The following is a 26,496-nucleotide window of genomic DNA, read 5'->3' on the forward strand; positions in this document are numbered from 1 at the left end:
TGGTGTGGGGGCTGTGCTTTGGCAAAGTGGGTGGGGTTATATCCTGCCTGTTTGGCCCTGTCCGGGAGTATCATCGGATGGGGCCACAGTGTCTCCTGACCCCTCCTGTCTCAGCCTCCAGTATTTATGCTGCAGTGGTTTATGTGTCGGGGGGCTAGGGTCAGTCTGTTACATCTGGAGTATTTCTCTTGTCTTATCCGGTGTCCTGTGTGAATTTAAATATGCTCTCTCTAATTCTTTTTCTTTCTCTCTCTCGGAGGACCTGAGCCCTAGGACCATGCCTCAGGACTACCTGGCATGATGACTCCTTGCTGTCCCCAGTCCACCTGGCCGTGCTGCTGCTCCAGTTTCAACTGCTCTGCCTGAGGCTATGGATCCCTGACCTGTTCACCGGATGTGCTATCTGTCCCAGACCTGCTGTTTTCAACTCTCTAGAGACAGCAGGAGTGGTAGAGATACTCTCAAAGATCGGCTATGAAAAAGGCAACTGACATTTACTATTGAGTTGCTGACTTGTTGCACCCTCGACAACTACTATGATAATTATTATTTGACCATGCTGGTCATTTATGAACATTTGAACATCTTGGCCATGTTCTGTTATAATCTCCACCCGGCACAGCCAGGAGAGGACTGGCCACCCCTCATAGCCTGGTTTCTCTCTAGGTTTCTTCCTAGGTTTTGGCCTTTCTAGGGAGTTTTTCCTAGTCACCGTGCTTCTACACCTGCATTGCTTGCTGTTTGGGGTTTTAGGCTGGGTTTCTGTACAGTACTTTGAGATATCAGCTGATGTAAGAAGGGCTATATAAATACATTTGATTTGAAATATTGGGTAGACTAAATTCTATTTCTATTTCAAATACAAAGACAGTATGATCATTCAGACAAAAAGGGTGACATGTAGTGTACCTGGAATCCGTTGAGAGCCACAAACAGTCTGAGAATGTCGTTGGTTCCCTCAAAGATCCTGAAGATTCTAAGATCCCTCATTACCCTCTCCACACCAGAGCCCTGGATACAGACCACAGGAAACAGCCATAAGACGTCAGTCTTCAAAGGCACCACACCTAGTCACTCCCAGTAAGTACACACACCCAGCGTAAAACAATAGCGCCTCTCTGTAGTCATGTCTACACACCAACAATGTCCATTGTAGTGATCTACATCTATTTCTATGTAAGACGCTGACATTAAACCAGGGATGAAAGTACGCCGTACCAGTCGAACATGAGTCTATCACAATAGTTAAAACAAAGATGCCAAAAACTCTAGGCTATTATTTATCATTACCCCATGTCAGTCGCATGAAACATGAGCGAATGGTCTTGAAAACATATAGAATACACTCCACAATGCAGTTTGTAGAATGCCTCTGTTCTCATCGTGCCAAAGGCAGAGATGAGTGGCTGAGACTGAAACGCACAGACAGCAGATGACACATCATTTCAGGTTACAAGTGTAGGTAGGCCTAATAAATGACAATCGCTGAATTTCATTCATTAGATTTTTTTGTGTTTTGTAACAGATGTCTTTTCCATTCATTAAATGGCGGGTGTACAGTGCACTGTACGGTTGCAGGAATTATTTCAGAGTGGACGAATGCGCGCAGGTAGGCAAGCTTACAGGAGCCTACTGAATTGATTGTTTGACAGCTCAAAACAATGTTTTAATGTTGTATAGAGCTGGTCTTTTTAAACAATCCTTATTAAGAGCTGTCATTTTATTGTGAGGAACTGCAGGTTTAATCAGACATTTTTTCTGTTTCGTCCTCTATTATGTGAGTGATCCATCAAGTTTATGACACATTAAAAAAGGTCATGCAGGCTTTATCTGGATCACAACTGATGACTCCTCTATTTGGTTAGACATTGAGACTTTTTTTCCTAAATACTCCTTACAGGATCTTTTATTTTTCAGAAGCTTCAAATCTGTAAAGGATCACTGCAATAACCCCATTCCACTTAACACTCAAAGCATGGAGGTCAGTTCAATGTTTTTTGGGAAGGTCCAAACTAACCTCTGCTCTTACCACAATTCTTAACAACCCAGATTTTGGTCCAGGATTGCTGGATGCTGGCTTTAACTTTTGGCTTAATAAGGGCATGGGCAGACTAAATGATTTATTTGCAGATTTTATTGTCATTTGAGCAGATGGTTGAGAAATACCGACTTCCTCTTTCTACAAGTAAGACATTATATTTTGAAGAGCACCACCTTAATTGGCAACCTGACGTGTCTGTCATTGAATTAATGCTTTTTTCCCCCCACAAAGGAAAATGTCTAACTTTGTTTTATGATGCTTTAATGTCCTTTTCTACTGTTGACACACAGAGGCTGAAACAAGTGTGGGAGAAAGAATTGTCTGTTACTATTGACGAAGAGATGAGGGAGGACATTTTGGAGATATGCAAAAACAATATCTATCTGTAATCGTACTAGAGCAATCCAATTAAGAATAATACACAGATTGCATATATCCCCAGATCACAGGCATGCTTTTAGCCCCTCTTCCTCTTCTCCTCAGTGTCTTAAATGTAAAACTGACACAGGCACCCTAACACATTGTAAAACAGATCACTTCTACAAAGTATGGGAACCTTATCTAAATGACCTAGAACCTGATTTATCAGCTATTATGCTGCAAGGATTCTCTTAGAATGGTGGTGATCTATTTGTTTCAGAATTACACTGTACGTTCCATGTGTTGGACTTCTTTATTAATAACTTCTTTATTTAAACTGAGCTTTTGTGTTTAATTTCTGTCTGTATGTTCGTTTAAAATGTAAGTATTGAGAGATACAATGACGGAGACAGGGTGAGAGTGGCGGGGAGGGGAAGATGAGAGAGATATAATATATATATATATATATATATATATATATATATATATATATATATATATATATATATATATATATATATATATATATATATATATATAAATATAAATAACACACACACACACACACACACACAGGTGTGTGTAAGTGTGTGCTGTTTTTTTGCATCTCTTAATTTGGGTGAAAATTGTGAAATTCCAATAAAAATATTGTTACAAAAAATTTAAAAATAATATTTACTTCCAGGTCCACAGAGATCCTATTGAATTAATGGGGATTCTATATGTCATTCTATTAGGCTCATAATTTTTTTTTTGTGCATACACATACTGGGAAGAAATCTATTTTCACCCCTGTATAAAACCATTATATTTCTATGTACGACACACACATAACCACTTCCAACAATCCCAACAATCCCAGCAGCCATCCAGTGATGCAGACTCACCTTCATGAAGCCCATTCCTCCCATGACCTGGATACACTCATCAGTCACTTCCCAGGCAGCCTCCTACACGAGAGAGAGAGAGCCAAGGTTATTATAGTTTTGGGCTTTTATACAGTGGGGCAAAAAAGTATTTAGTCAGCCACCAATTGCGCAAGTTCTCCCACTTAAAAGGATGAGGCCTGTAATTTTCATACTTATTTTCCACCATAATTTGCAAATAAATTCATAAAAAATCCTACAATGTGATTTTCTGGATTTCTTTTCTCATTTTGTCTGTCATAGTTGACGTGTACCTATGATGAAAATTACAGGCCTCTCTCATGTTTTTAAGTGGGAGAACTTGCACAATTGGTGGCTGACTAAATACTTTTTTGCCCCACTGTATTCATTTTTATTTCTATTAGTTAAGATTATTTTGTTTTACAAAAACATTTTTATTTCATTTTTATATTATTTAGTTTCAGTTGGAGTGTTAAGGACATAAAATAGCCAATGAGTGCGAGGCTAGGAGTTATTTATGTGTTGTGTAGTTTGTGTGTTTTTGGGGATGTCACTTCTTGCCACTGTGGGGCAGTAGTGCATAAGGTGATGGGGCAAGCCACAAGTTAGGTTGGGTTTAAAGGTAGACTCAGTGAGATGACCTAGAATAGATGCAAAGTAAACAGTAGTAGTGGGTCAATTTCCACAACAACCAGGAGCGTTGGAGCGCCAGGCTAAACTTCTCTGCTGTTGTAGCAGCATGAAGTAGAGGCACGGGTCCGACAGATCCGATATCCGACCCTGGACCCTAGCGGGTACGAGTCCTAAATTCTGACTTTTGTCTCGGATCTGGGTCAGTTTGATATAATTGCCATGAGTCTCAGGTATGTGCAATTAAAATGGATTTACCGACTGGACCTGACTGAACCATGCTCAATTAATTGAATGTATGCGAGTGGATGAGAACTGTGTTGTTATCGGTGTCAGCCAATTGCAACACAACAAAACGTATAGCTTATGTCTAGCTGAAACTGGTTTCGGCTGCTCATGTCACATGTTCCTGCTGCTGAGGAGAGAGAGAGAGCGCGCAAGTGAAAGGAGCCTTGGCTACTGTTGATAGCAAAGATGGAGGCCTTTTTCATTGAAGTAAAATACAAGTTAGAGGAGGAAGATTATAGTGAAAAGAAGCCTACAAGGGGAATGTCCTTGGGGACAGGTTTTAGAGGACAAAGTTAAGAAGAATGTTGGCCCGGCCAAATAGACTGTGTGCTACTTGCTATTCAGGTTTGATGCACATTTTCAAACGTATTTATTTTCGTATTTATTATCATTTGTTTTATCATTAGGCTATAATCATTACTATTATTATTGTAGATGTATTTAAGAATCGAAACCAGTTATTTATATATGCAAAAAGTGTTTTGTTTAAGCTGAACCATTGCTGAACCATTGTTTAAGGAAAGTAAAAACCAATACATTTCAGTGTGCTACATATCGATTTTCTTTTGTTAAAGACATTTACATTTATGTCATTTAGCAGACGCTCTTATCCAGAGCGACTTACAATTTGGTGCATTCACCTTATGATATCCAGTGGAACAACCACTTTACAATAGATGTACAATAGTACATCTATAAAGACAGTTAAGGACACGTAACTGTGGATCATTTGGCCAATATCGCTTGTTTGTTGAGGAGGGTTCTTTCTCTCTCTCTCTCCTTCTACTCTCGAATCTGAACGGGTCTCTCAGATCCGAACCAGCACGGGTCTGTTTGGATCTGTTTTTCCACGGGCCTTTTTGGAACGGGTCTGACTGTCGTCAGGTCCATTCAGAACGGTTCTGTTTTAAAAAAATATATTTATGCATATCTGGTCGGGTGGGAAAGCCAAGGATCCAGAAGGGATCAAACTTTTTAGACACCACTAGTGTGAAGCACACCCGTCTTGAATCGTGCACATCTCAATGGGCTTTTGTTAAGTCAAGCCTTTCAAAGTGGGTTGCATTCTGGGCAGGCAACTGTTGTCTTACAGTCAGAAAACACACTAATCGTCTTATTTTAGTATTTACAGTCTATGCACTTCTGGATCAATCAATACATTTTCTGACTGATTCAAAAATACATTGTGTGTCCTGAAGTTTCTTATGAAAATGCATTCATTTTGCAATGTATTATTTCTTATGGAAAATGTACACAATTGAAGTAATAGTTGTGAAATTGTTAAAAGAGGACAGGATAAAACCAGACAGTGCTGTACTCACAGAGGCAAAGATTTTGCTGATGGCAGCTTCAATATGGTAATCTTTGGATCCACTGTCCATGTTCCCACTGATCATGTAGGCCATAGACTGAAAGAAAGGGGAGGGGAGAAGACGACATGAAAATCACAGTAGGACACCAAAAGAAGCTCCCTGTCATCAAGGCAAAGGGTTGCTACTCTGAAGAATCTCAAATATAAAATAGATTTTTGATTTGTTTAACACTTTTTTGGTTACTACATGATTCCATCTGTGTTATTTCATAGTTGTGATGTCTTCACTATTATTTTACAATGTAGTAAATTGTAAAAACAAAAAAAAAGAAAGAAAAACCCTTGAATGAGTAGGTGGCCAAACTTTTGACTGGTACTGTGCCTATATGTACTGTCACAAGAATCAGGCCTCCTTATTGTTCCTAGAATTTCTAAGTAAACAGCTGGAGGCAGGGCTTTCTCCTATAGATTTACATTTTTTATGGAATGGTCTGCCTACCCATGTGAGAGACACAGACTCGGTCTCAACCTTTAAGTCTTTACTGAAGACTCATCTCTGTAGTAGGTCCTGTAGTAGGTCCTCCCCCACGGGCTCGTGCCGTGGGGGAGATCTTCGTGGGCTATACTCAGCCTTGTCTCAGGGTAGTAAGTTGGTGGTCTGTTGATCTCCCTCTGGTGGTGTGGGGGCTGTGCTTTGGCAAAGTGGGTGTGGTTGTATCCCGTCTGTTTGGCCCTGTCCGGGGGTAACGTCGGATGGGGCCACAATGCCCCCCAACCCCGCCTGTCTAAGTGCACAGTATCTATGCTGCAATAGTCTGTGTGTGTGTGTGTGTGTCCTATCTGGTGTCCTGTGTGATCTTAAGTATGCTCACGCTAATTCTCCCATGTCTCTCTCGCCCTCTCCCAGCAGACCTGGGCCCTATGACCATGCCTCAGGACTACCTGGCATGATGACTCCTGGCTGTCCCCATCCCCAGTCAACTGGATCAGCAGCATAGTCAGGTGTTCTGCCTGCAGCTATTGAACCCTGACCTGTTCACCGGACATGCTACCTTATCCCGGACCTGCTGTCTCGACCTCTGAATGCCCTGCTATGAAAAGCCAACTGATATGTACTCCTGAAGTGCTGACCTGTTGCTCCCTCTACAACCACTGATTAGTGTTTCACTCTGCAGGTGATCTATGAACGTTTGACCATCTTGAAGAACAATCTGGCCTTAATGACCATGTACTGTTATAATCTCTACCGGGTACAGCCAGAAGAGGACTGGCCACCTCTCAGAGCCTTCCTCTCTAGGTTTCTTCCTATGTTCCTGCCTTTCTAGGGAGTTTTTCCTAGCCACCGTGCTTCTACATCTGCATTGCTTGCTGTTTGGGGTTTTAGGCTGGGTTTCTGTATAGCACTGTGACATCTGATGATGTTCTTTATAAATACATTTGGTTGATTGATTGATTGAGTAATGGATTATGATTTGTATTATGTGATTGCTTCCGTCTTTCTGCCAGTGGCTGTAAGCATACCATGCACAGGTGGCACCTTAATTGGGGAGGATGGGCTCGTGGTAAAGGCTGGAGCGGAATAGTTGGAATGGTTTCAAATACAGCAAACACATTGTTTCCAGATATTTGATGCCATTCAACTAGGTCCGTTCCAGTCAATATTATGAGCCGTCACCCCCTCAGCAGCCTCCACTGATACCATGTCAGCTGAAGTGTGGTGAGCATTCTGAAGTAAAATGGCTGCCACGGCATCACCCATAGGGTGCTACACATGGTGGTGGTTGAGGTGAGTTTCTCCTCATACTATGTAAAGAGCTTTGAGTGTGTGGAAAAGCAAGATATAAATCGATTATCAATCAATAGATATTCTGTGTACCTCAGTGACATATTGCAGCATAGCCATGCGTGACAACTTCTCCTGGATAGCTCCATAGGTGTGGATCTTACTGCCAAACTGGACCCTGTTGGCTGCATGGTCCACCTGGGCAAAGAGACAGGACAAGAGTCAGTATGGGAGGTCAAGAAGTGCTAAAACCAATACAGTAATAGAGCTTCAATGAGACTAGGACAGACTCAACTGAAGGGCAAATAGAGGTAACACTTTATTTGGATAGTCCCACACAGCGTTACTCACAGCCTGGGTGATGACTCCCTTCATGGTGCCGGAGAGGGCAGCGGCCATGCCGAAGCGCCCATTGTTGAGGATGGCCATGGCCACCTTGAAGCCGCCACCTACCTCCCCCAGGACATTCTCAATGGGTACAGGGACATTCTCAAAGTACACCTCCGCCGTGTTGGACGCCTTAATGCCCATCTTCTTCTCAGGGGGACCGCTGGAGGAGGTAGAAGGTAATGAAATGTTAACGATACATGTAGTCACGTTGTTGTGTCTTATCTACCTTAGATGAATGCATTGACAATATGTCACCTGGATAAGAGTGTTTGTTTAGGGCCTTCCGAGTGTAGCAGCGGTCTAAGGCACTGCATCGCAGTGTTGAGGGGTCACTACAGACCCGGGATCAATCCCGGGCTGTGTCACAACCGGCCGTGACCTGGAGTCTCACAGGGCAGTGCACAATTGACCCAGCATCGTCCGGGTTAGGGGAAGGTTTGGCCGGGGTGGCTTAACTTGGCTCATCGTGCTCTTGCGACTCCTTGAGGCGGGTGTTTCCTCTGACACATTGGTGCACCTGGCTTTCGGGTTAAGCGGACGGGATTGAACTTTTGGGATGGGGGCAGTATTTTCACGTCCGGATGAAAAGCGCGCCCAAAGTAAACTGCCTGTTTCTCAGGCCCAGAAGCTAGGATATTAATTATTTGGTAGATTTGGATAGAAAACACTCTGAAGTTTCTAAAACTGCTTGAATGATGTCTGTGAGTATAACAGAACTTATTTGGCAGGCGAAACCCCGAGGACAAACCAACTAGGAAAAAAATAAATGAGGTCACTCTCTTTTCAATGGGTTTTCATTGGGAATCTAGAATTCTAAGGCAGTTGCTTGCACTTCCTATCGCTTCCACTGGATGTCAACAGTCTTTAGAAATTGGTTGATGTTTTTCCTTTGTGTAATGAAGAAGTATGGCTGTTCAGAACAAGGCTCGAGTGAAGTGTACTGTTTGATAGAGGCGCGTGACCAGAAAGCACACTCCACTTTATTTTCCTCCGGTATTGAACGCTGTTTATCCCATCTTAAATTTTATCAATTATTTATGTTAAAAAATACCTAAAGTTATATTAGGAAAGTGGTTTGAAATGTTTGGACAAAGATTATAGGTAACTTATGAGATATTTTGTAGTCATGTTTTTCTGGATCAAACGCGCCAAATAAATGGACATATAACGACAGAATTTATCGAACAAAAGGACCATTTGTGATGTTTAATGGACATATTGGAGTGACAACAGAAGATCTTCAAAAGTAAGGCATGCATTATGTTATTTCTGACTTTTGTGTTGTGCCTGGTGGGTTGAATTATGATTGTCTGTGTTTGTTTGATGGGGTGCTGTCCTCAGATAATAGCATGGTTTGCTTTCGCCGTAAAGCCTTTTTGAAATCGGACACTGTGGTTGGATTAACAAGAAGTTTCTTTAAAATGGTGTATAATACTTGTATGTTTGAGGAATTTTAATTATGAGATTTCTGTTGTTTTGAATTTGGTGCCCTGCTATTTCACTGGCTGTTGTCGAGGTGGGACGCTAGCGTCCCACAAATCCCAGAGGTTAAGGAGTGCGGTTTGGCGGGTCATGTTTCGGAGGACGCATGACTCGACCTTCGCCTCTCCCGAGCCCGTTGGGGAGTTGCAGCGATGAGACAAGATCGTAATAGAAAAATGGGGGGGGTTGCTTAAAGCCCGAAATTAATTAAAATGTTTTTGTTTTGTCTTTTAGTCTGCAACTTGTTTAAAATTTGGATGTGCATCTTCAGAACAAAAACTTCTTAAAATATTCACTAAAACAAGACTGTGGATGGACAGAAAAGTAATATAGAGACTGGGATAGTCATTAAATCAACAATCATGTGAGGCTTCTAAGAAACATACAGTACATACTCTTACTTAAATTCCTCCCTTCCTCCACCCTTCCATATCTGTATCCATCACCAATCCCTCCATCCACCACTCACTGTGTCACTCCTCCGAAGCTCCTCTCCACGATAAAGGCTGTGATTTTGTCTTTCATTTGTCCTGTCTTCTCATCCATCATGGGCATCTTGGCAAACACTGTGAAGATCTCAGCCAGACCACCATTACTGACAACACAGACACACAGAGTCAGGATAAGTCAAAGAAAACAATAGCAATACTGTATACAACCACAACTCTATATTAGGAACCCCTAATATTACTTGGATTAAATGTCAGGAATTGTGAAAAACTGAGTTTAAATGTATTTGGCTGTGTATGTAAACTTCCGACTTCCAATGTAGCTATGAATGTGTACAAGACATAAACCACGCTAAACAGTGTGTTTGCCATACTAAATGATAGCATAATGTTGGTGGTCCTGCAGTACCTGATCCAGATCTTGCCTCCATTGAGGATGTAGTGTTTTCCACAGGGAGAGAGGGTAGCGAGGGTCTTTATGGACGCAGCGTCAGAGCCACTGGCTGGTTCAGTCAGACAGAAAGCAGCCAGGGTCTCACCTAGATAAAAATAGGAAAGAAAAGGAGGAAGAAAAAGAAGAGAAATAAGGACAACAGATTTTAAATGCCTTATACATGGAATTACAGTCTAGGTATAATAATAATAATACATAGGCAGAACCAAATAAAATGACTAAGAGAGAATAACGACAAAGCTGGAATAGTGCATAGTGATCAGAAACATCCATTCCAGACTCTTTATTTTACCTTTATTTAACTAGGCAAGTCAGTTAAGAACAAATTCTTATTTTCAATGACGGTCTACCGGGGAACAGTGGGTTAACTGCCTTGTTCAGGGGCAGAACGACAGATTTTTACCTTGTCAGCTCAGGGATTCGACAAACGCTCTAACCACTAGGCTACCTGCCGCCTCTCTCTCTCACCTGTGGCCAGCTTGGGCAGGTATTTCTCCTTTTGGGCGGGACTACCAACCAGCAGGATGCCCTTGAAACCGATGGACTGGTGGGCACCCAGAGTGATGCCAACCCCCAGGTCGTGCTGGCCCACGACCTCCACCAGCCTGGCATACTGTTCAATAAAAAGGACATTAAAACATTAGCGTACTTAATTTACACAGTACACTCTACCAGTCTGGTGTACTATCGTCAGAGGACACAAAGGTAAAAAAAAATTGTTGAGTCTTGAAGGTTATTTTGCAGCCATCCTTATCAAAAGCAACATACATAGCTCAGTTTCATGCTGACTTGTTTTGACATAGGGATGGATATTCTACTACAGGCACATTCTTTATCCAGTGGTCTAAGACATGGCTTGAACTTTATGGTAGCATGGTAGCATCCTTCACAAACAGCAGTTACACCACCAACACCTTACAGTGCCTTCAGAAAGTATTCAGACCCATTGAAATTTTCCGCATTTTATTCTAAAATATATTTTTCCCCCTCAGCAATCTACACACAATACCCAATAATGACAAAGCAAAAATAGGTTTTTAGAAATGTGTACAAATGTATAAAAAAAAATAATTATAATAATAATATCACATTTACATAAAGGATTCAGACCCTTTACTCAGTACTTTGTTGAAGCACCTTTGGCAGCAATTACAGCCTCGAGTCTTCTTGGGTATTACACTACAAGCTTGGTACACCTGTATTTGGAGAGTTTGACCCATTTTTCTCTGCCGATCCTCTCAAGCTCGGTCAGGTTGGATGGGGAGCATTGCTACACAGCTATTTTCAGGTCAAGAGCTGTTCGATCGGGTTCAAGTCCGGGCTCTGGTTAGGCCACTCAAGGACATTCAGAGACTTGTCCCAAAGCCACTAATGGGTTGTCTTGGCTGTGTGCTTAGGGTCATTGTCCTGTTGGAAAGTGAACCTTTACCCCAGTCTGTCCTGAGCGCTCTGGAGCAGGTTTTCATCAAGGATCTCTCTGTACTTTGCTCCGTTCATCTTTCCCTCGATCCTGACTAATCTCCCAGTCCCTGCAGTTGAAAAACATCCCCACAGCAAGATGCTGCCACCACCATTCTTCACCTTAGGGATGGTGCCAGGTTTCCTCCAGAGAGGACGCTTGGCATTCAGGTCAGAAAGTGCTCAGTCTTGGTTTCATCAGATCAGTTAATCTTGTTTCTCATGGTCAGATTCTTCAGGTGCCTTTTGGCAAACTCCAATCGGGCTGTCATGTGCCTTTTACTGAGGGGCTTCCGTCTGGCCACTGTACCATAAAGGCACCTGAGAGTGGTGCAGAGATGGTTGTCCTTCTGGAAGGTTCTCAGAGGAACTCCAGAGCTCTGTCAGAGTGACCATCGAGTTCGTGGTCACCTCCCTGACCAAGGTCCTTCTCTCCCTCAGTTTGGCCTGGCGGCCAGCTCTATGAAGAATCTCGGTGGTTCCAAACCTCTTCCATTTAAGAATGATGGAACCACTGTGTTCTTGGGGACCTTCAAAGCTGCAGATATATTTTGGTACCGTTCCCCAGATCTGTGCATCGACACAATCCTGTCTCGGCGCTCTACGGACAATTCCTTCAACCTCATGGCTTGGTTTTTGCTCCGACATGCACCGTCAACTATGGGACCCTATATAGACAGGTATGTGCCTTTCCAAATCATGTACAATCAATTGAATTTATCATGTTGTAGAAAGATCTCAAGGATGATCAATGGAAACAGGATGACCCTAAACTCAATTTCGAGACTCAAAGCAAAGGGTCTAAATACTTACGGAAATAATTTAAAAATATATTTTTTATATATAATTTTGCTAAAATTTCTAAAAATCCTGTTTTCGATTTGTCATTATGGGGTATTGTGTGTAGATTGCTGAGGATTAAAATATTTATTTCATCCATTTTAGAATAAGGCTGTAACATAACAAAATGTGGGGGTCTGAATACTTTCCAAAGGCACTGTATATGCATCCTTGCGCACGTGTGCTGGTATTTCTGCTAACCTGTGTATTATGTGTTGGTACAGTACATTTACATTACATTTAAGTCATTTAGCAGACGCTCTTATCCAGAGCGACTTACAAATTAGTGCATTCACCTTATGATATCCAGAGGAACAACCACTTTACAATAGTGCATCTAAATCTTTTAAAGGGGGGGGGGGTAGAAGGATTACTTTATCCTATCCCAGGTATTCCTTAAAGAGGTGGGGTTTCAGGTGTCTCCGGAAGGTGGTGATTGACTCCGCTGTCCTGGCATCGTGAGGGAGCTTGTTCCACCATTGGGGTGCCAGAGCAGGCGAACAGTTTTGACTGGGCTGAGCGGGAACTGTGCTTCCTCAGAGGTAGGGAGGCGAGCAGGCCAGAGGTGGATGAACGCAGTGCCCTTGTTTGGGTGTAGGGCCTGATCAGAGCCTGAAGGTACGGAGGTGCCGTTCCCCTCACAGCTCCGTAGGCAAGCACCATGGTCTTGTAGCGGATGCGAGCTTCAACTGGAAGCCAGTGGAGAGAGCGGAGGAGCGGGGTGACGTGAGAGAACTTGGGAAGGTTGAACACCAGACGGGCTGCGGCGTTCTGGATGAGTTGTAGGGGTTTGATGGCACAGGCAGGGAGCCCAGCCAACAGCGAGTTGCAGTAATCCAGACGGGAGATGACAAGTGCCTGGATTAGGACCTGCGCCGCTTCCTGTGTGAGGCAGGGTCGTACTCTGCGAATGTTGTAGAGCATGAACCTACAGGATCGGGTCACCGCCTTGATGTTAGTGGAGAACGACAGGGTGTTGTCCAGGATCACGCCAAGGTTCTTAGCACTCTGGGAGGAGGACACTAGGGAGTTGTCAACCGTGATGGCGAGATCATGGAACGGGCAGTCCTTCCCCGGGAGGAAGAGCAGCTCTGTCTTGCCGAGGTTCAGCTTGAGGTGGTGATCCGTCATCCACACTGATATGTCTGCCAGACATGCAGAGATGCGATTCGCCACCTGGTTGTCAGAAGGGGGAAAGGAGAAGATTAATTGTGTGTCGTCTGCATAGCAATGATAGGAGAGACCGTGTGAGGATATGACAGAGCCAAGTGACTTGGTGTATAGCGAGAATAGGAGAGGGCCTAGAACAGAGCCCTGGGGGACACCAGTGGTGAGAGCACGTGGTGCGGAGACAGATTCTCGCCACGCCACCTGGTAGGAGCGACCTGTCAGGTAGGACGCAATCCAAGCGTGGGCCGCGCCAGAGATGCCCAGCTCGGAGAGGGTGGAGAGGAGGATCTGATGGTTCACAGTATCAAAGGCAGCAGATAGGTCTAGAAGGATGAGAGCAGAGGAGAGAGAGTTAGCTTTAGCAGTGCGGAGAGCCTCCATGACACAGAGAAGAGCAGTCTCAGTTGAATGCCCAGTCTTGAAACCTGACTGATTAGGATCAAGAAGGTCGTTCTGAGAGAGATAGCAGGAGAGCTGGCCAAGGACGGCACGTTCAAGAGTTTTGGAGAGAAAAGAAAGAAGGGATACTGGTCTGTAGTTGTTGACATCGGAGGGATCGAGTGTAGGTTTTTTCAGAAGGGGTGCAACTCTCGCTCTCTTGAAGACGGAAGGGACGTAGCCAGCGGTCAAGGATGAGTTGATGAGCGAGGTGAGGTAGGGGAGAAGGTCTCCGGAAATGGTCTGGAGAAGAGAGGAGGGGATAGGGTCAAGTGGGCAGGTTGTTGGGCGGCAGGCCGTCACAAGACGCGAGATTTCATCTGGAGAGAGAGGGGAGAAAGAGGTCAAAGCACAGGGTAGGGCAGTGTGAGCAGGACCAGCGGTGTCGTTTGGCTTAGCAAACGAGGATCGGATGTCGTCAACCTTCTTTTCAAAATGGTTGACGAAGTCATCCGCAGTGAGGGAGGAGGGGGGGGAGGGGGAGGAGGATTCAGGAGGGAGGAGAAGGTAGCAAAAAGCTTCCTAGGGTTAGAGGCAGATGCTTGGAATTTAGAGTGGTAGAAAGTGGCTTTAGCAGCAGAGACAGAAGAGGAAAATGTAGAGAGGAGGGAGTGAAAGGATGCGAGGTCCGCAGGGAGGCTAGTTTTCCTCCATTTCCGCTCGGCTGCCCGGAGCCCTGTTCTGTGAGCTCGCAATGAGTCGTCAAGCCACGGAGCAGGAGGGGAGGACCGAGCCGGCCTGGAGGATAGGGGACAGAGAAAATCAAAGGATGCAGAGAAGGGAGGAGAGGAGGGTTGAGGAGGCAAAATCAGGAGATAGGTTGGAGAAGGTTTGAGCAGAGGGAAGAGATGATAGGATGGAAGAGGAGAGAGTAGCAGGAGAGAGAGAGCGAAGGTTGGGACGGCGCAATACCATCCGAGTAGGGGCAGAGTGAGAAGTTTTTGATGAGAGCGAGAGGGAAAAGGATACAAGGTAATGGTCGGAGACTTGGAGAGGAGTTGCAATGAGATTAGTGGAAGAACAGCATCTAGTAAAGATGAGGTCAAGCGTATTGCCTGCCTTGTGAGTAGGGGGGGAAGGTGAGAGGGTGAGGTCAAAAGAGGAGAGGAGTGGAAAGAAGGAGGCAGAGAAGAATGAGTCGAAGGTAGACGTGGGGAGGTTAAAGTCACCCAGAACTGTGAGAGGTGAGCCATCCTCAGGGAAGGAACTTATCAAGGCGTCAAGCTCATTGATGAACTCTCCAAGGGAACCTGGAGGGCGATAAATGATGAGGATGTTAAGCTTGAAAGGGCTGGTAACTGTGACAGCATGGAATTCAAATGAGGAGATAGACAGATGGGTCAGGGGAGAAAGAGAGAATGTCCACTTGGGAGAGATGAGGATTCCAGTGCCACCACCCCGCTGGCTCGATGCTCTAGGGGTATGCGAGAACACGTGGGCAGACGAGGAGAGAGCAGTAGGAGTAGCAGTGTTATCTGTGGTGATCCATGTTTCCGTCAGCGCCAGGAAGTCTAGGGACTGGAGGGTAGCATAGGCTGAGATGAACTCAGCCTTGTTGGCCGCAGACCGGCAGTTCCAGAGGCTGCCGGAGACCTGGAACTCCACGTGGGTCGTGCGCGCTGGGACCACCAGGTTAGAGTGGCAGCGGCCACGCGGTGTGAAGCGTTTGTATGGCCTGTGCAGAGGGGAGAGAACAGGGATAGACAGACACATAGTTGACAAGCTACAGAAGAGGCTACGCTAATGCAACGGAGATTGGAATGACAAGTGGACTACACGTCTCGAATGTTCAGAAAGTTAAGCTTACGTTGCGAAAATCTTATTGACTAAAATGACGAAAATGATACAGTACTGCTGGCTGGTGGAGTAGGCTAGCTAGCAGTGGCTGCGTTGTTGACTTTGTTTGAACGTGTAGCTGGCTAGGTAACCTCGATAGTTTCAGTACTACACCTTGTCATGATACAAAAGCAACTTTGTAGCTAGCTAACATAACACTAATCAAGACGTTCCTTTGTAATGCATTTAGTTTCTACAATGCTGCTCGTCGGTAATAGTTGGCTAGGTATGGAACAATGGCGTCGCGGGGGACGGAAATAGCTGGCTAGCTAACCTCGATAATTGCTAAACTACACAATTATCAAGCTATGACAAAGACAACTATGTAGCTAGCTAGCTAACACTGCACTAGTCGAATCGTTCCGTTGTAATGTATTAGTATCTACAGCGCTGCTAGTCGGTAACGGTTGGCTAGCTAGCAAACCCACTAGCTAGCAGTGGGTTTGATGACTAGGTGTGTTGACTAAGTCTGGAGTCTGGACAAGGCGTCGCGTCTGGCTAGCTAACCTCGATAATTACTCTAAACTACACAATTATCTTAGATTCAAAGACAGCAAAGACAACTATGTAGCTAGCTAACTAACACTACACTAATCAAGTCGTTCCGTTGTAATGTAATAGTTTCTACAGTGCTGCTAGTCGGTAGAGGTTGGCTAGCTAGCAGTGTTGACTAGCTAGCTAGCAGTGTTGACTACGTTAGGAGGACGAAAAAATAGCTAGCCTCGATAATTACTCTAAACTACACAATTATCTTTGAAACAAAGACGGCTATGTAGCTAGCTAAGAAAAATTGCTCAGATCAAACAAACCAAACCGTTGTAATGTAATGAAGTGTAATATTACCTGTGGAGCGAAGCGAAGTGCGACTGCTTGCTCCAGACCGGCGGTGATATTCTCTAATTGTTGCCAGATGAACATATCTCACATCAGTCTATGAAGTGACAGGCTTGAAATAGATGACTGAAAATCTCAAAAGCGCAAACAAGTCACCCATTCTGTGCTATGTTAAAACACAGTATCTCCTGTTATCTGGAGACAGATAGCATCTCTGAACCCACAGCAATTCAAAGTTTGTATAGAGTGTGTTCTTACTGTATAGAGGTAAAAGGGTATTTCTGCGTTGGTACAGTACTCTGAATAGAGTGTGTTCTTACTATATAGAGGTAAAAGGGTATCCCTGCTTACCTGCATCCTGGTTGGGGTATAGCTCTTAAGGTGTGTGTGTGTCTGTCTGTCTGCGTCCCTGTGTGTTGATACCCCCACGCCCCCCAGGTCAGTGTGTGCGTGTGTGTGTTTTTAACTATACTTGTTGGGAACCAGAATTCCCTACAACAATAGTAAACAAACAAAAGTTTGACCAAACAGGGACATTTTGTTATCCCCACAAGGTCAAATGCTATTTCAATGGGGTTTAGTGTTAGAAACTAGGGTACGGGTTAGGGAGAAAAAAAATGTTTTGAATTGTGTGTCCCCACAAGATTAGTTGTAAAAGACTGTGTGTATAGAGATAAAGGTGTATGTTCTCACCTGTGTGTTGGTGAGCCCCACGCCCCCCAGGTCCTGGGGGACCTGCAGGCCAAAGGCCCCCATCTCTTTCAGGCTTTCCATGGTGCTGTCCTCCACCTTCTCCAGGGAGTCATTCTTTGCTGGGTCATTCACCTCCTACAGCACACCATATATACAGTTGAAGTTGGAAGTTTACATACACTTAGGTTGTAGTCATTAAAACTCATTTTTAAAACACTCCACAAATTTCTTGTTAACAAACTATAGTTTTGGCAAGTCGGTTAGGACATCTACTTTGTGCATGACAAGTAATTTCTCCAACAATTGTTTACAGACAGATTATTTCACTGTATCACAATTCCAGTGGGTCAGAAGTTGACTGTGCCTTTAAACAGCTTGGAAAATTCCAGAAAATTATGGCATGGCTTTAGCAGCATCTGATAGGCTAAGTGTCATCATTTGAGTCAATTGGAGGTGTACCTGCAGATGTATTTCAAGGCCTACCTTCAAACGCAGTGCCTCTTTGCTTGACAACATGGGAAAATCAAAAGAAATCAGCCAAGACCTCAGAAAGAAAATGGTAGACCTCCACAAGTCTGATTCATCCTTGGGAGCAATTTCCAAACGCCTGAAGGTACCACGTTCATCTGTACAAACAATAGTACGCAAGTATAAACACGGGGACCACGCATCCGTCATACCGCTAAGGAAGGAGACGCGTTGTCTCCTAGAGATGAACGTACTTTGGTGCGAAAAGTGCAAATCAATCCCAGAACAACAGAACAAGTATCTAGATCCACAGTAAAACAAGTCCCATATCAACATAACCTGAAAGGCCGCTCAGCAAGGAAGAAGCCACTGCTCCAAAACCGCCATAAAAAAAAAGCCAGACTACAGTTTACAACTGCACATGGGGACAAAGATCGTACTTTTTGGAGAAATGTCCTCTGGTCTGATGAAACAAATATAGAACTGTTTGGCCATAATGAGCATCGTTATGTTTGGAGGAAAAAGGGGGAGGCTTGCAAGCCGAAGTACACCATCCCAACCGTGAAGCACGGGGGTGGCAGCATCATGTTGTGGGGGTGCTTTGCTGCATGAGGGACTGGTGCACTTCACAAAACAGATGGCATCATGAGGGTGGAAAATGATTTGGATATATTGAAGCAACATCTCAAGACATCAGTCAGGAAGTTAAAGCTTGGTCGCAAATGGGTCTTCCAAATGGACAATGACCCCAAGCATACTTCCAAAGTTGTGGTAAAATGGCTTAAGGACAACAAAGTCAAGGTATTGGAGTGGCCATCACAAAGCCCTGACCTTAATCTCATAGAAAAATGGGCCAAAATTCACTCAACTTATTGTGGGAAGCTTGTGGAAGGCAACCCAAAACGTTTGACCCAAGTTAAACAATTTAAAGGCAATGCTAACAAATACTAATTGTGTGTATGTAAACTTCTGACCCACTGGGAATGTGACGAAAGAAATAAAAGCTGAAATAAATCACTCTACTATTATTCTGACATTTCACATTCTTAAAATAAAGTGGTGATCCTAACTGACCTAAGACAGGGAATTGTTACTAGAATGAAATGTCAGGAATTGTGAAACTGAGTTTGAATGTATTTGGCTAAGGTATATGTAAACTTCCGACATCAACTGTATGTATGTATGTATGTATGTATGTATGTATGTATATTTATTCTACAGCACCCATGAGCCAGCCCAAGAGACAGAGGTCAGTTACAACCTGGGTCATGTTCAATAGTAATGAAATGGAGGAATACGGTCCAAAACAGACAATAATCGAAACTATCTGAACTTGTCCAATAAGAAAGGCTTGTTTTCGTTTTCCGCTGAGAAACATTTTGCTACGGTGTTCCCTAATGAACATGACCCTGATGACAAATCTAGTGGCAGTGAAGAAATGTAGCTTGAATAACTTAAGAGGAATTATGTGCTGTGGTTTACTATTTGTAAAATAAAATAAACATTTGGTCACAAAAAAAGAAAAGGTGAATTGAAACTCACTTCAAAGAATTTGGAAACGGGTGGGACTAACTCCTGGAGGAATTGGGTCTGCTCCTCGTTCATCACTGGAAAACAGCAAAAAGTCCACAACCGTTAGTTTTTCCAACATCTCTCCTTTACATAATAGCTAAGTGGCTGCATAACAACACATGTATGCATTGACAGCTAAACATGACTAGTCCATTCACCTGAGGGGAAGGGAAAGACCTGTGAGGGGTTGATCTGACCCTTGAACATGTTGACGGCGAAAGACTGGGACTCCTACAAGAGATATATGGAGTCATGTTGATTATCATCAACTGTCACAAAAAAGCAGGAAATGCATACTGTACTTTCTAACGCATTTCAGAGGGATCTAAGCGCAGCTCAGTCATAATTGTTGATCTTGAACTTTAAAACATGGAGACCCAAACAGTAGCCTCATCCAGTATGGACAAGTTCAGCAAAGCAGTACTTTATAGGGAGGAAGGTTGATCTAAAAACACAGGGGTGAATATGAGTGTTGTTATTTTTGTCATAAGTCTTCCACTCATACCACGCTCTGTGCCTTCTTGGCAGTGGCTGCCTTGGTTGCTGTGGCGGTGCCAACAGCCTGTTTGTCCAGCACTGCCTGTAGAGAGACAAACACAAACAAGCAATGTCATACAGAGAAAAGAGGGAAGAGATTACCACCATAGAAATATAATCTCATTCTAATTCTACGGTTACAATATGTTAGAGAGATAGGGACTGAAAGAACTGAATTTCTGATGGATTATTGATAGGTAGGATCAGGATAATTGAATGGAGTGGTACAGTACTTTAGACAGGGGAAACAGGCAACAATAGCGAAGGGTTTGTCAAAGCTACAGTAGAAGACCCTGCTCCTATACACAAGGATTAAATATGAAAGAAACAATAATATATTACTCTTAAGAATCTGAGTGTTCATTTAAAAACAAGGCAACATTAAACATGTCCCCCACGAATGGGGCAATTAGTCACAACACTAAGCTCAAAATGGGACAACATGCTTGATATATGTTCGGAAATTCAGTTGATTACTATAGTGCCACCCTTGGGCCTATCAGTGTAATTTTGTAAATTACGGATATCTATGGCAAGACGCATCATTCACCCAAGTTGTCAAAATCAGGCCAGTGGTGTCTGGGATATCGAGTGGGTTAGCAAGACTCATATCCCTGAACATGTGCCAAATTTATGCCTAGAGTCAAACAAATCAAGAGCTATAAACATGTGTCCATTATAGCGCCACCGTGTGGTTGATATGAATGTTCTTGCATATGTCAAGTCTTGACAGTGTTTGGAACATGTGTACCACATTGTGTGACAAAACAAATATCCTTGACTGATTTATATATTTTAAGACTATGCCCATGTGACTGTTTATTGGTCAATAGCAGCCATGATGTTTTCAGTACTAGTCTATAAAATATTGCGTTGAGAGACAGTTGTCCATAGATGCCACATATCAAGTTTCATGCAGATCGGTCATTCGGTGCCAGAAGAGTAGCGTTTTAAGTGTTTTTCACAAAATTGTTAATGGCAGAAAATCCATCATGGCGGACCGTATGGGTCCATGAGGCAAATTTGTTCCTTGTGAGGAGAGGGGGGGGAAGGTGAGAGGGGGGGAAAAAAACAACTCTGGGGGGGAAAAAAAACAAGCTCCTACTGGGATTTTTTTTTGAACGGTCATCCAACTCAAAATTCCAAGTCGGAAACTTGGGCATCTTTCTAGAGCTCCGACTTTCCGACCTGGAGATCACTGACGTCATGATTTGACCTCTTGTTTTCGAGTTCCCACTTGAAGTGAAAGCACCATATGTACTGAATTTCATGACTTTAGATCAAACGGGGTGAGGGCGTGACCTTTTCATGTATGCATTTTCAATCACTTGTTATAGCGCCACCATCTGGCCTACCAGTGATATTTTGTAAGTGCCAGATGTCTATGGCAAGACGCATCATTCACCCAATGCCAGTGCTCTCAAATATCACGTGTGAGTAACGTACGAACAAACGGACAGACAGAAAGATCCCCAGTCAACTCCCCGATTCCATCGTGGGGCACAATAATAAACTGTAGAGAGAGGAATTTTATTTCAGAGGTGCCATTTTATTCACTCAGTCAACAAAAACAAATGTTCAACATGGCCTGAAATCGCTAATAAAACCTAGTGGTCAATCGTATTTCCACCATTCATTTTTCCTATAGGGGATTTTAGAAAGGCTTAAAATAAGGGCTGTGTTTTGTGTAGGTTCACCCTGTCGTGACGTTTTGATTAGGGTTGTTACGGTGACAGTATTACCGCCACACCGCTGATCACGAGTCATGAAGGCAGTCTAATTCCATGTGACTGTTTAATCACAGTAATTAGGCTTTTCCAAGCTCTGATGCTGCTGATGGTCATTAGTAGCCTACCAAACTTGCTAACTGCCTGGTACTCAGCACTCTATTGTCCCTCTAATAACTCTGTCATCAATGCAAATATAATCAAATCTAATCAAACACTTAATGAGAGCCCATGAGCTCCTGTTGAGCAACAGTTCTATAGGCTATGCAATTTCGTGAGAAAGTGTGATGTATTAAAAAGAGGAGGATCCCATCAGCTTTCTATAGGCTTGGCCTACTATATTTATTTCTCAACTTTCCTAATATTAAGTACACTGCTTATCTTTACAACAGGAGTATAGACTACCTGGCTGGCATGAAAATGAACCATGGGAAAAACATGCTACATTCATTACTTAAGTGTAGAGATGACATGTATTTTTCAGCTGCCCCTGTTGAGACAGGTGCATGATAATGGTCCATTCTAAATCAAAACTAATTTCACACATATATTATTTAGTGTATGTAAAGATTAAATCAAGAATAGTGTGATGGCAGACAACAATAGCCCATCACTTGTGAATGATGCCCAGCTTGAGGCAAAAAAACAGCCCTTTGCCTTTTTTTGCAACTTTTTCAAATCATAGTATCACACCTCATGTAGCCCAGCCCATAGTCCTATATGTTTTGATAAGGTTTGTATCACACCTCATGTAGCCCAGCCCATAGTCCTATATGTTTTAATAAGGTTAGTATCACACTTCATGTAGCCCAGCCCATAGTCCTATATGTTTTAATAAGGTTAGTATCACACCTCATGTAGCCCAGCCCAGCCCATAGTCCTATATGTTTTGATAAGGTTTGTATCACAACTAGTAGCCAAATAACTTCTTACAATTAAGCACATTAATCCGCTTTACAATGGGTGTAGAGCCTAACTGGCATACATACACAGAGCGTGAGTTTGAAGTTTCGGGAAGATCATTTTCACCATAAGAACGCACCTTTATAATAAAAGCATTACATGCATAATCTCATTTGGGTCACTTTTGATAATGGTGTTTTCAAGCTAATGGGACATTCATGCTTCTAGCCTACTGCGGTGTGCGCATTGCTGTGCTTATAATGTGTAGAAATAGCCTAATAGTTTATCAACATTTTAAGCTAAACGTTCTGATCTGTTGCGTCAGCCACATTGCGTAAAATAGTTTTTTGATGCTAGTGGTTGTATTAATTTGGGATCTATCGCATCCCACAACTATCCCAGACTATGTTTGGAATATTATTTATTGCACAGAATAGGTCAACTTTTGTACTATGGGGGATAGTAGATTGACATAGGCTAGCACTTTTGCTGTTCGTTAGGCATACTCATCTTGTTGGCTGACAAAAAGTAAATGTGGACAGTTCTTCCAATATGCACCTTGGAATGCGATAAGGATGTGTGCAGTTGCGTCTCCGATATGTCAGTCTTCACACTTTCTCACTAGCCTGTGAGAAAGACCCAATCGTGTGACAGAGAACCATGTGAATGAGAGCTGCTTTGGCACGCAGCCAGAAGGGAATTATAATTATTATTATTTCAGCCCAAGGGCACAACGGCCACTGACCGCAAAAGGCATGGATTTTTTTTAGGGGGCATTACGGCCACACATATAGGGGATGCAGCTGGGGAAATTGAGGCATTATCAAGTGCTTGTCAAATTGTGAATGAGAGACTGATGAGTTGTGTACAGCCTGCGCAAAAAAACTAAGTAGAGCTCATGCCTTTTAAGTGACTTTTTTCAAATCATCATTAGTCATATCATGCAGCCTTACAATGTATTAAAAATCAAAACATATAGCCCAACATATGTATGACAACTAAAGTTACATAACTCTAAATTAAGCATAAAGGAGGACCTGTTTCTTTGTTAACACTCAACACAGAATAGCCACATGTGCACACTCCCTCAAATTGTTTGGAGAAAATATCCTTTATGATAGCCACATTAGCGTTTTATTTTTGGGAGGTAAATACAGGAAAATATATTGATAAAAGTCACCTTGTCTGAGAGAGATTTACATGGTTATCAAAACTTCACGCCAGGGTAAGCCTACACCCAACAGCCCTTATTTTAAGTGTTTCTACAATCCCCTATGGGAAAAATGTATGGTGGAAAAACAATTGGAACCATTTCCCTGTTTGACCACTAGGTTTTATGGTTATTATGTACTCTATTGACATGGTCATTGGTCAGAAACATGTACTGTGTGACCTGGCTATGTCCTGCTGTCCCCTGTCTATCATTGAATGGAAATAGAACTCAGAACCACCTATAACCTACATTGGAGTCACGTGAGTCCACGGTGAACTTTCCCCCACTTCTCGATGCTATTACATATCCTGATGGATATGGTAGGTCCATATAGGTTACCTCCACTGGAAGCAATGCCATCCTTTTATCAGTTACACTTTATTATCTAATTTGGATAACATTTTATTAATACAACATTATGACGCAGAATCGTTTGTTTCAACACCTGAACACATTACCTATGAGCTGTCAAGATGGCAACAAACGCTCCTGCTTAGAATTATCACTGTTACAATGTTTGATCATTGATACAATGTTTCCAATTGTACCAGGAAAACGAGTGCATGGCTGTGAGAGTTCTTTTTTATGACAGCGCCCTGTCCTTACATTGCCCCGTCCTTACATTGCCTACCTCCGCAGCCTGAGAAGAAGCATAGAGGCGGGCATTCTGCGTGGCGGCTACTCCGATCTGCTTCTGAATCCTACACGAATAGAAATACGAATTGAAAATGATTGAATGTATAGAAATAAATCATTTTAAAGCTGTTTTGTCAGTGAGAACGTATTTACTTACCCGGAAAAGGCAGGGGAGATACGAAGTGCTGTGCACAAAGCAGGAGTCAAGCTCACTTTGCCCAAAAGCATATTGAACGACCGCCTTAACTATCTTCAGAATTAGGTCAAAGAGATCTGTTTGATCTTGTGTCCCGAATAAGCGCTCCAAATGGACGACTTTGTCCTTCTGAGTCAAAACCTGTGGCTTATTCAAGTAGTCTACTGCCGTTGTGTAACCAAGAAAACGTTCCACTGAAGAAAATGGCCACAGCATAGAAAGAAGGATTCTAGACACACCGGGTCTAGACAGCGCATACGGAAGACTTGTCTAGCTTCTTGAAATCTATGCACATGACACAGCGGAAATACGGAAGTGTAGGCTGCATCGCGTCATGAGGAGGAGCTCTGTAGACCCTTCGTGTCCAGAGGTAATTTAGCAATTCATTGTAGCTCTGTAGAGTTTCTATTTTATCTACTTTTCTCGAGCCAATTAGCTTGTTCCATTCCTGGATTACTCATTATACTAATACATTCCGATTTAAATCAACAAATGCGATAGTTTATAAAAGGTTAAGGGGCATAGGCTGTGTTGGCAAAATCACTACATATCCCATCCAGTTATCATAGTTCCAAGACCAGTCAGAAACGTCCAGCTACGCAAATGACTCCTGTGGATCTCAAAACTGAATTTGCATCCAGATTAACGCCTTGATCACACCGAAAGTGTTTTGCGCTAAATGGTACGCAGCGTCATCTGGATATGTGTGCAACAAAAATTAATCATTCACCTTCTGCTACCATTTCTGTCACGCCTTGATCACACCGATAGTACATTTGCGCAAAATAGAACACATCATCATCTGAATATGTGTGCAACAAAAGTTCAACATTCACCGTCTGCTACAATTTCTCTCAAGCCGCACGCATACAGTTTGACGCATATGTTCGATAATTCCAACACATTCACCACACAGAACGCACTGTAACTTCCTCTGCAAAGCAATGCTGCAAGGCTAATGCCGCATTCCATTGGAAAGGAATGTACTTCTGATGCACCAAAATACTGTTGGTGTGATCAAGGTATAAGCAGCAATATAATCCTTGTTTTACCACACAACAGATAGACTGAACCAGTCATGACTATTCACCAAAACAATAAATAATTGTCAAGTTTCTTTCCATCAAATTTCTAAGTTACATGGTTGTATAACTAGGAGTTTTGAAGTTGAGGGTGCAGTATTTATGAAGTGTGGAAATGTGGATGAAAACTAGCAGTACTTTTTGTCTAATTAATATTTCCTATTACATGACAAGATAAAACACGAGAAAAGAGCCCTGCTGCCTCTTTATTTTATTTGAATCTGAAATCAAACAACAAAAATTATTTTGTTTTTTGTTTTTATTGTCTAAGGAAATATTACATAATGAGAATTTAAATAATGATTTGATTATTCAAATGTTGTGTTTTTAATTATCAGTTCTGGGTTTTTTTTACCTTTATTTAACTAGGCAAGTCAGTTAAGAACACATTCTTATTTTCAATGACGGCCTAGGAACAGTGGGTTAACTGCCTTGTTCAGGGGCAGAACGACAGATTTGTACCTTGTCAGCTCGGAGATTCGATCTTGCAACCTTTTGGTTACTAGTCCAACGCTCTAATCTACGCTGGTTGAAGGCATACTCTACGTTTTGACCAATTAATAGTCGTGGCTTCCTGACAACACAGAACATGATAAATGGGTTGTTTTCATGTTTTTGATCTGTATATTGTTTCATTTTTTTTGGTTCATTTATGTTTTGAAGTTGGACTTTAGCGCGTATCTGCCCAAAGATATGCGTGTGAACAATAGTGATGTGCAGTTCGGGAATGACTTGTTCTTTTTGAACCACAAATTTTATTGACTCAAGAGTCATTATTCTTTTTTTCTGAGTGACTGGTTCATTTTAGTCACTAATT

The 26,496-nt window shown here is 42.8% G+C and overlaps 1 protein-coding gene across 2 annotated transcripts in view; it reads right to left on the reverse strand.

The window, feature by feature from the left end:
• acadvl (acyl-CoA dehydrogenase very long chain) overlaps nucleotides 1–24,894 on the reverse strand; it is a 41,587-nt gene extending 16,693 nt beyond the window's left edge. Inside the window, exons 1-14 of one of the 2 annotated variants that reach the window (XM_029701807.1) lie at nucleotides 24,559–24,894; nucleotides 24,397–24,466; nucleotides 19,891–19,965; nucleotides 19,544–19,616; nucleotides 19,356–19,420; nucleotides 17,346–17,480; nucleotides 10,545–10,689; nucleotides 10,032–10,161; nucleotides 9,643–9,768; nucleotides 7,653–7,851; nucleotides 7,395–7,499; nucleotides 5,529–5,615; nucleotides 3,289–3,351; nucleotides 910–1,011 (exon numbers count right to left, since the gene is read on the reverse strand). In XM_029701807.1, the coding sequence (XP_029557667.1) occupies nucleotides 910–1,011; nucleotides 3,289–3,351; nucleotides 5,529–5,615; nucleotides 7,395–7,499; nucleotides 7,653–7,851; nucleotides 9,643–9,768; nucleotides 10,032–10,161; nucleotides 10,545–10,689; nucleotides 17,346–17,480; nucleotides 19,356–19,420; nucleotides 19,544–19,616; nucleotides 19,891–19,965; nucleotides 24,397–24,466; nucleotides 24,559–24,629 (1,446 nt within the window). In that variant the 5' untranslated portion in view covers nucleotides 24,630–24,894. Of the gene's footprint in view, nucleotides 1–909; nucleotides 1,012–3,288; nucleotides 3,352–5,528; nucleotides 5,616–7,394; nucleotides 7,500–7,652; nucleotides 7,852–9,642; nucleotides 9,769–10,031; nucleotides 10,162–10,544; nucleotides 10,690–17,345; nucleotides 17,481–19,355; nucleotides 19,421–19,543; nucleotides 19,617–19,890; nucleotides 19,966–24,387; nucleotides 24,467–24,558 lie in introns of both variants that reach the window. The other variant, XM_029701806.1, reaches the window with a different exon arrangement.
• Nucleotides 24,895–26,496: the final 1,602 nt, after the last annotated feature.

This window comes from Salmo trutta, chromosome 19 (assembly GCF_901001165.1).
Source record: "Salmo trutta chromosome 19, fSalTru1.1, whole genome shotgun sequence".
Lineage (NCBI taxonomy): Eukaryota > Metazoa > Chordata > Actinopteri > Salmoniformes > Salmonidae > Salmo > Salmo trutta.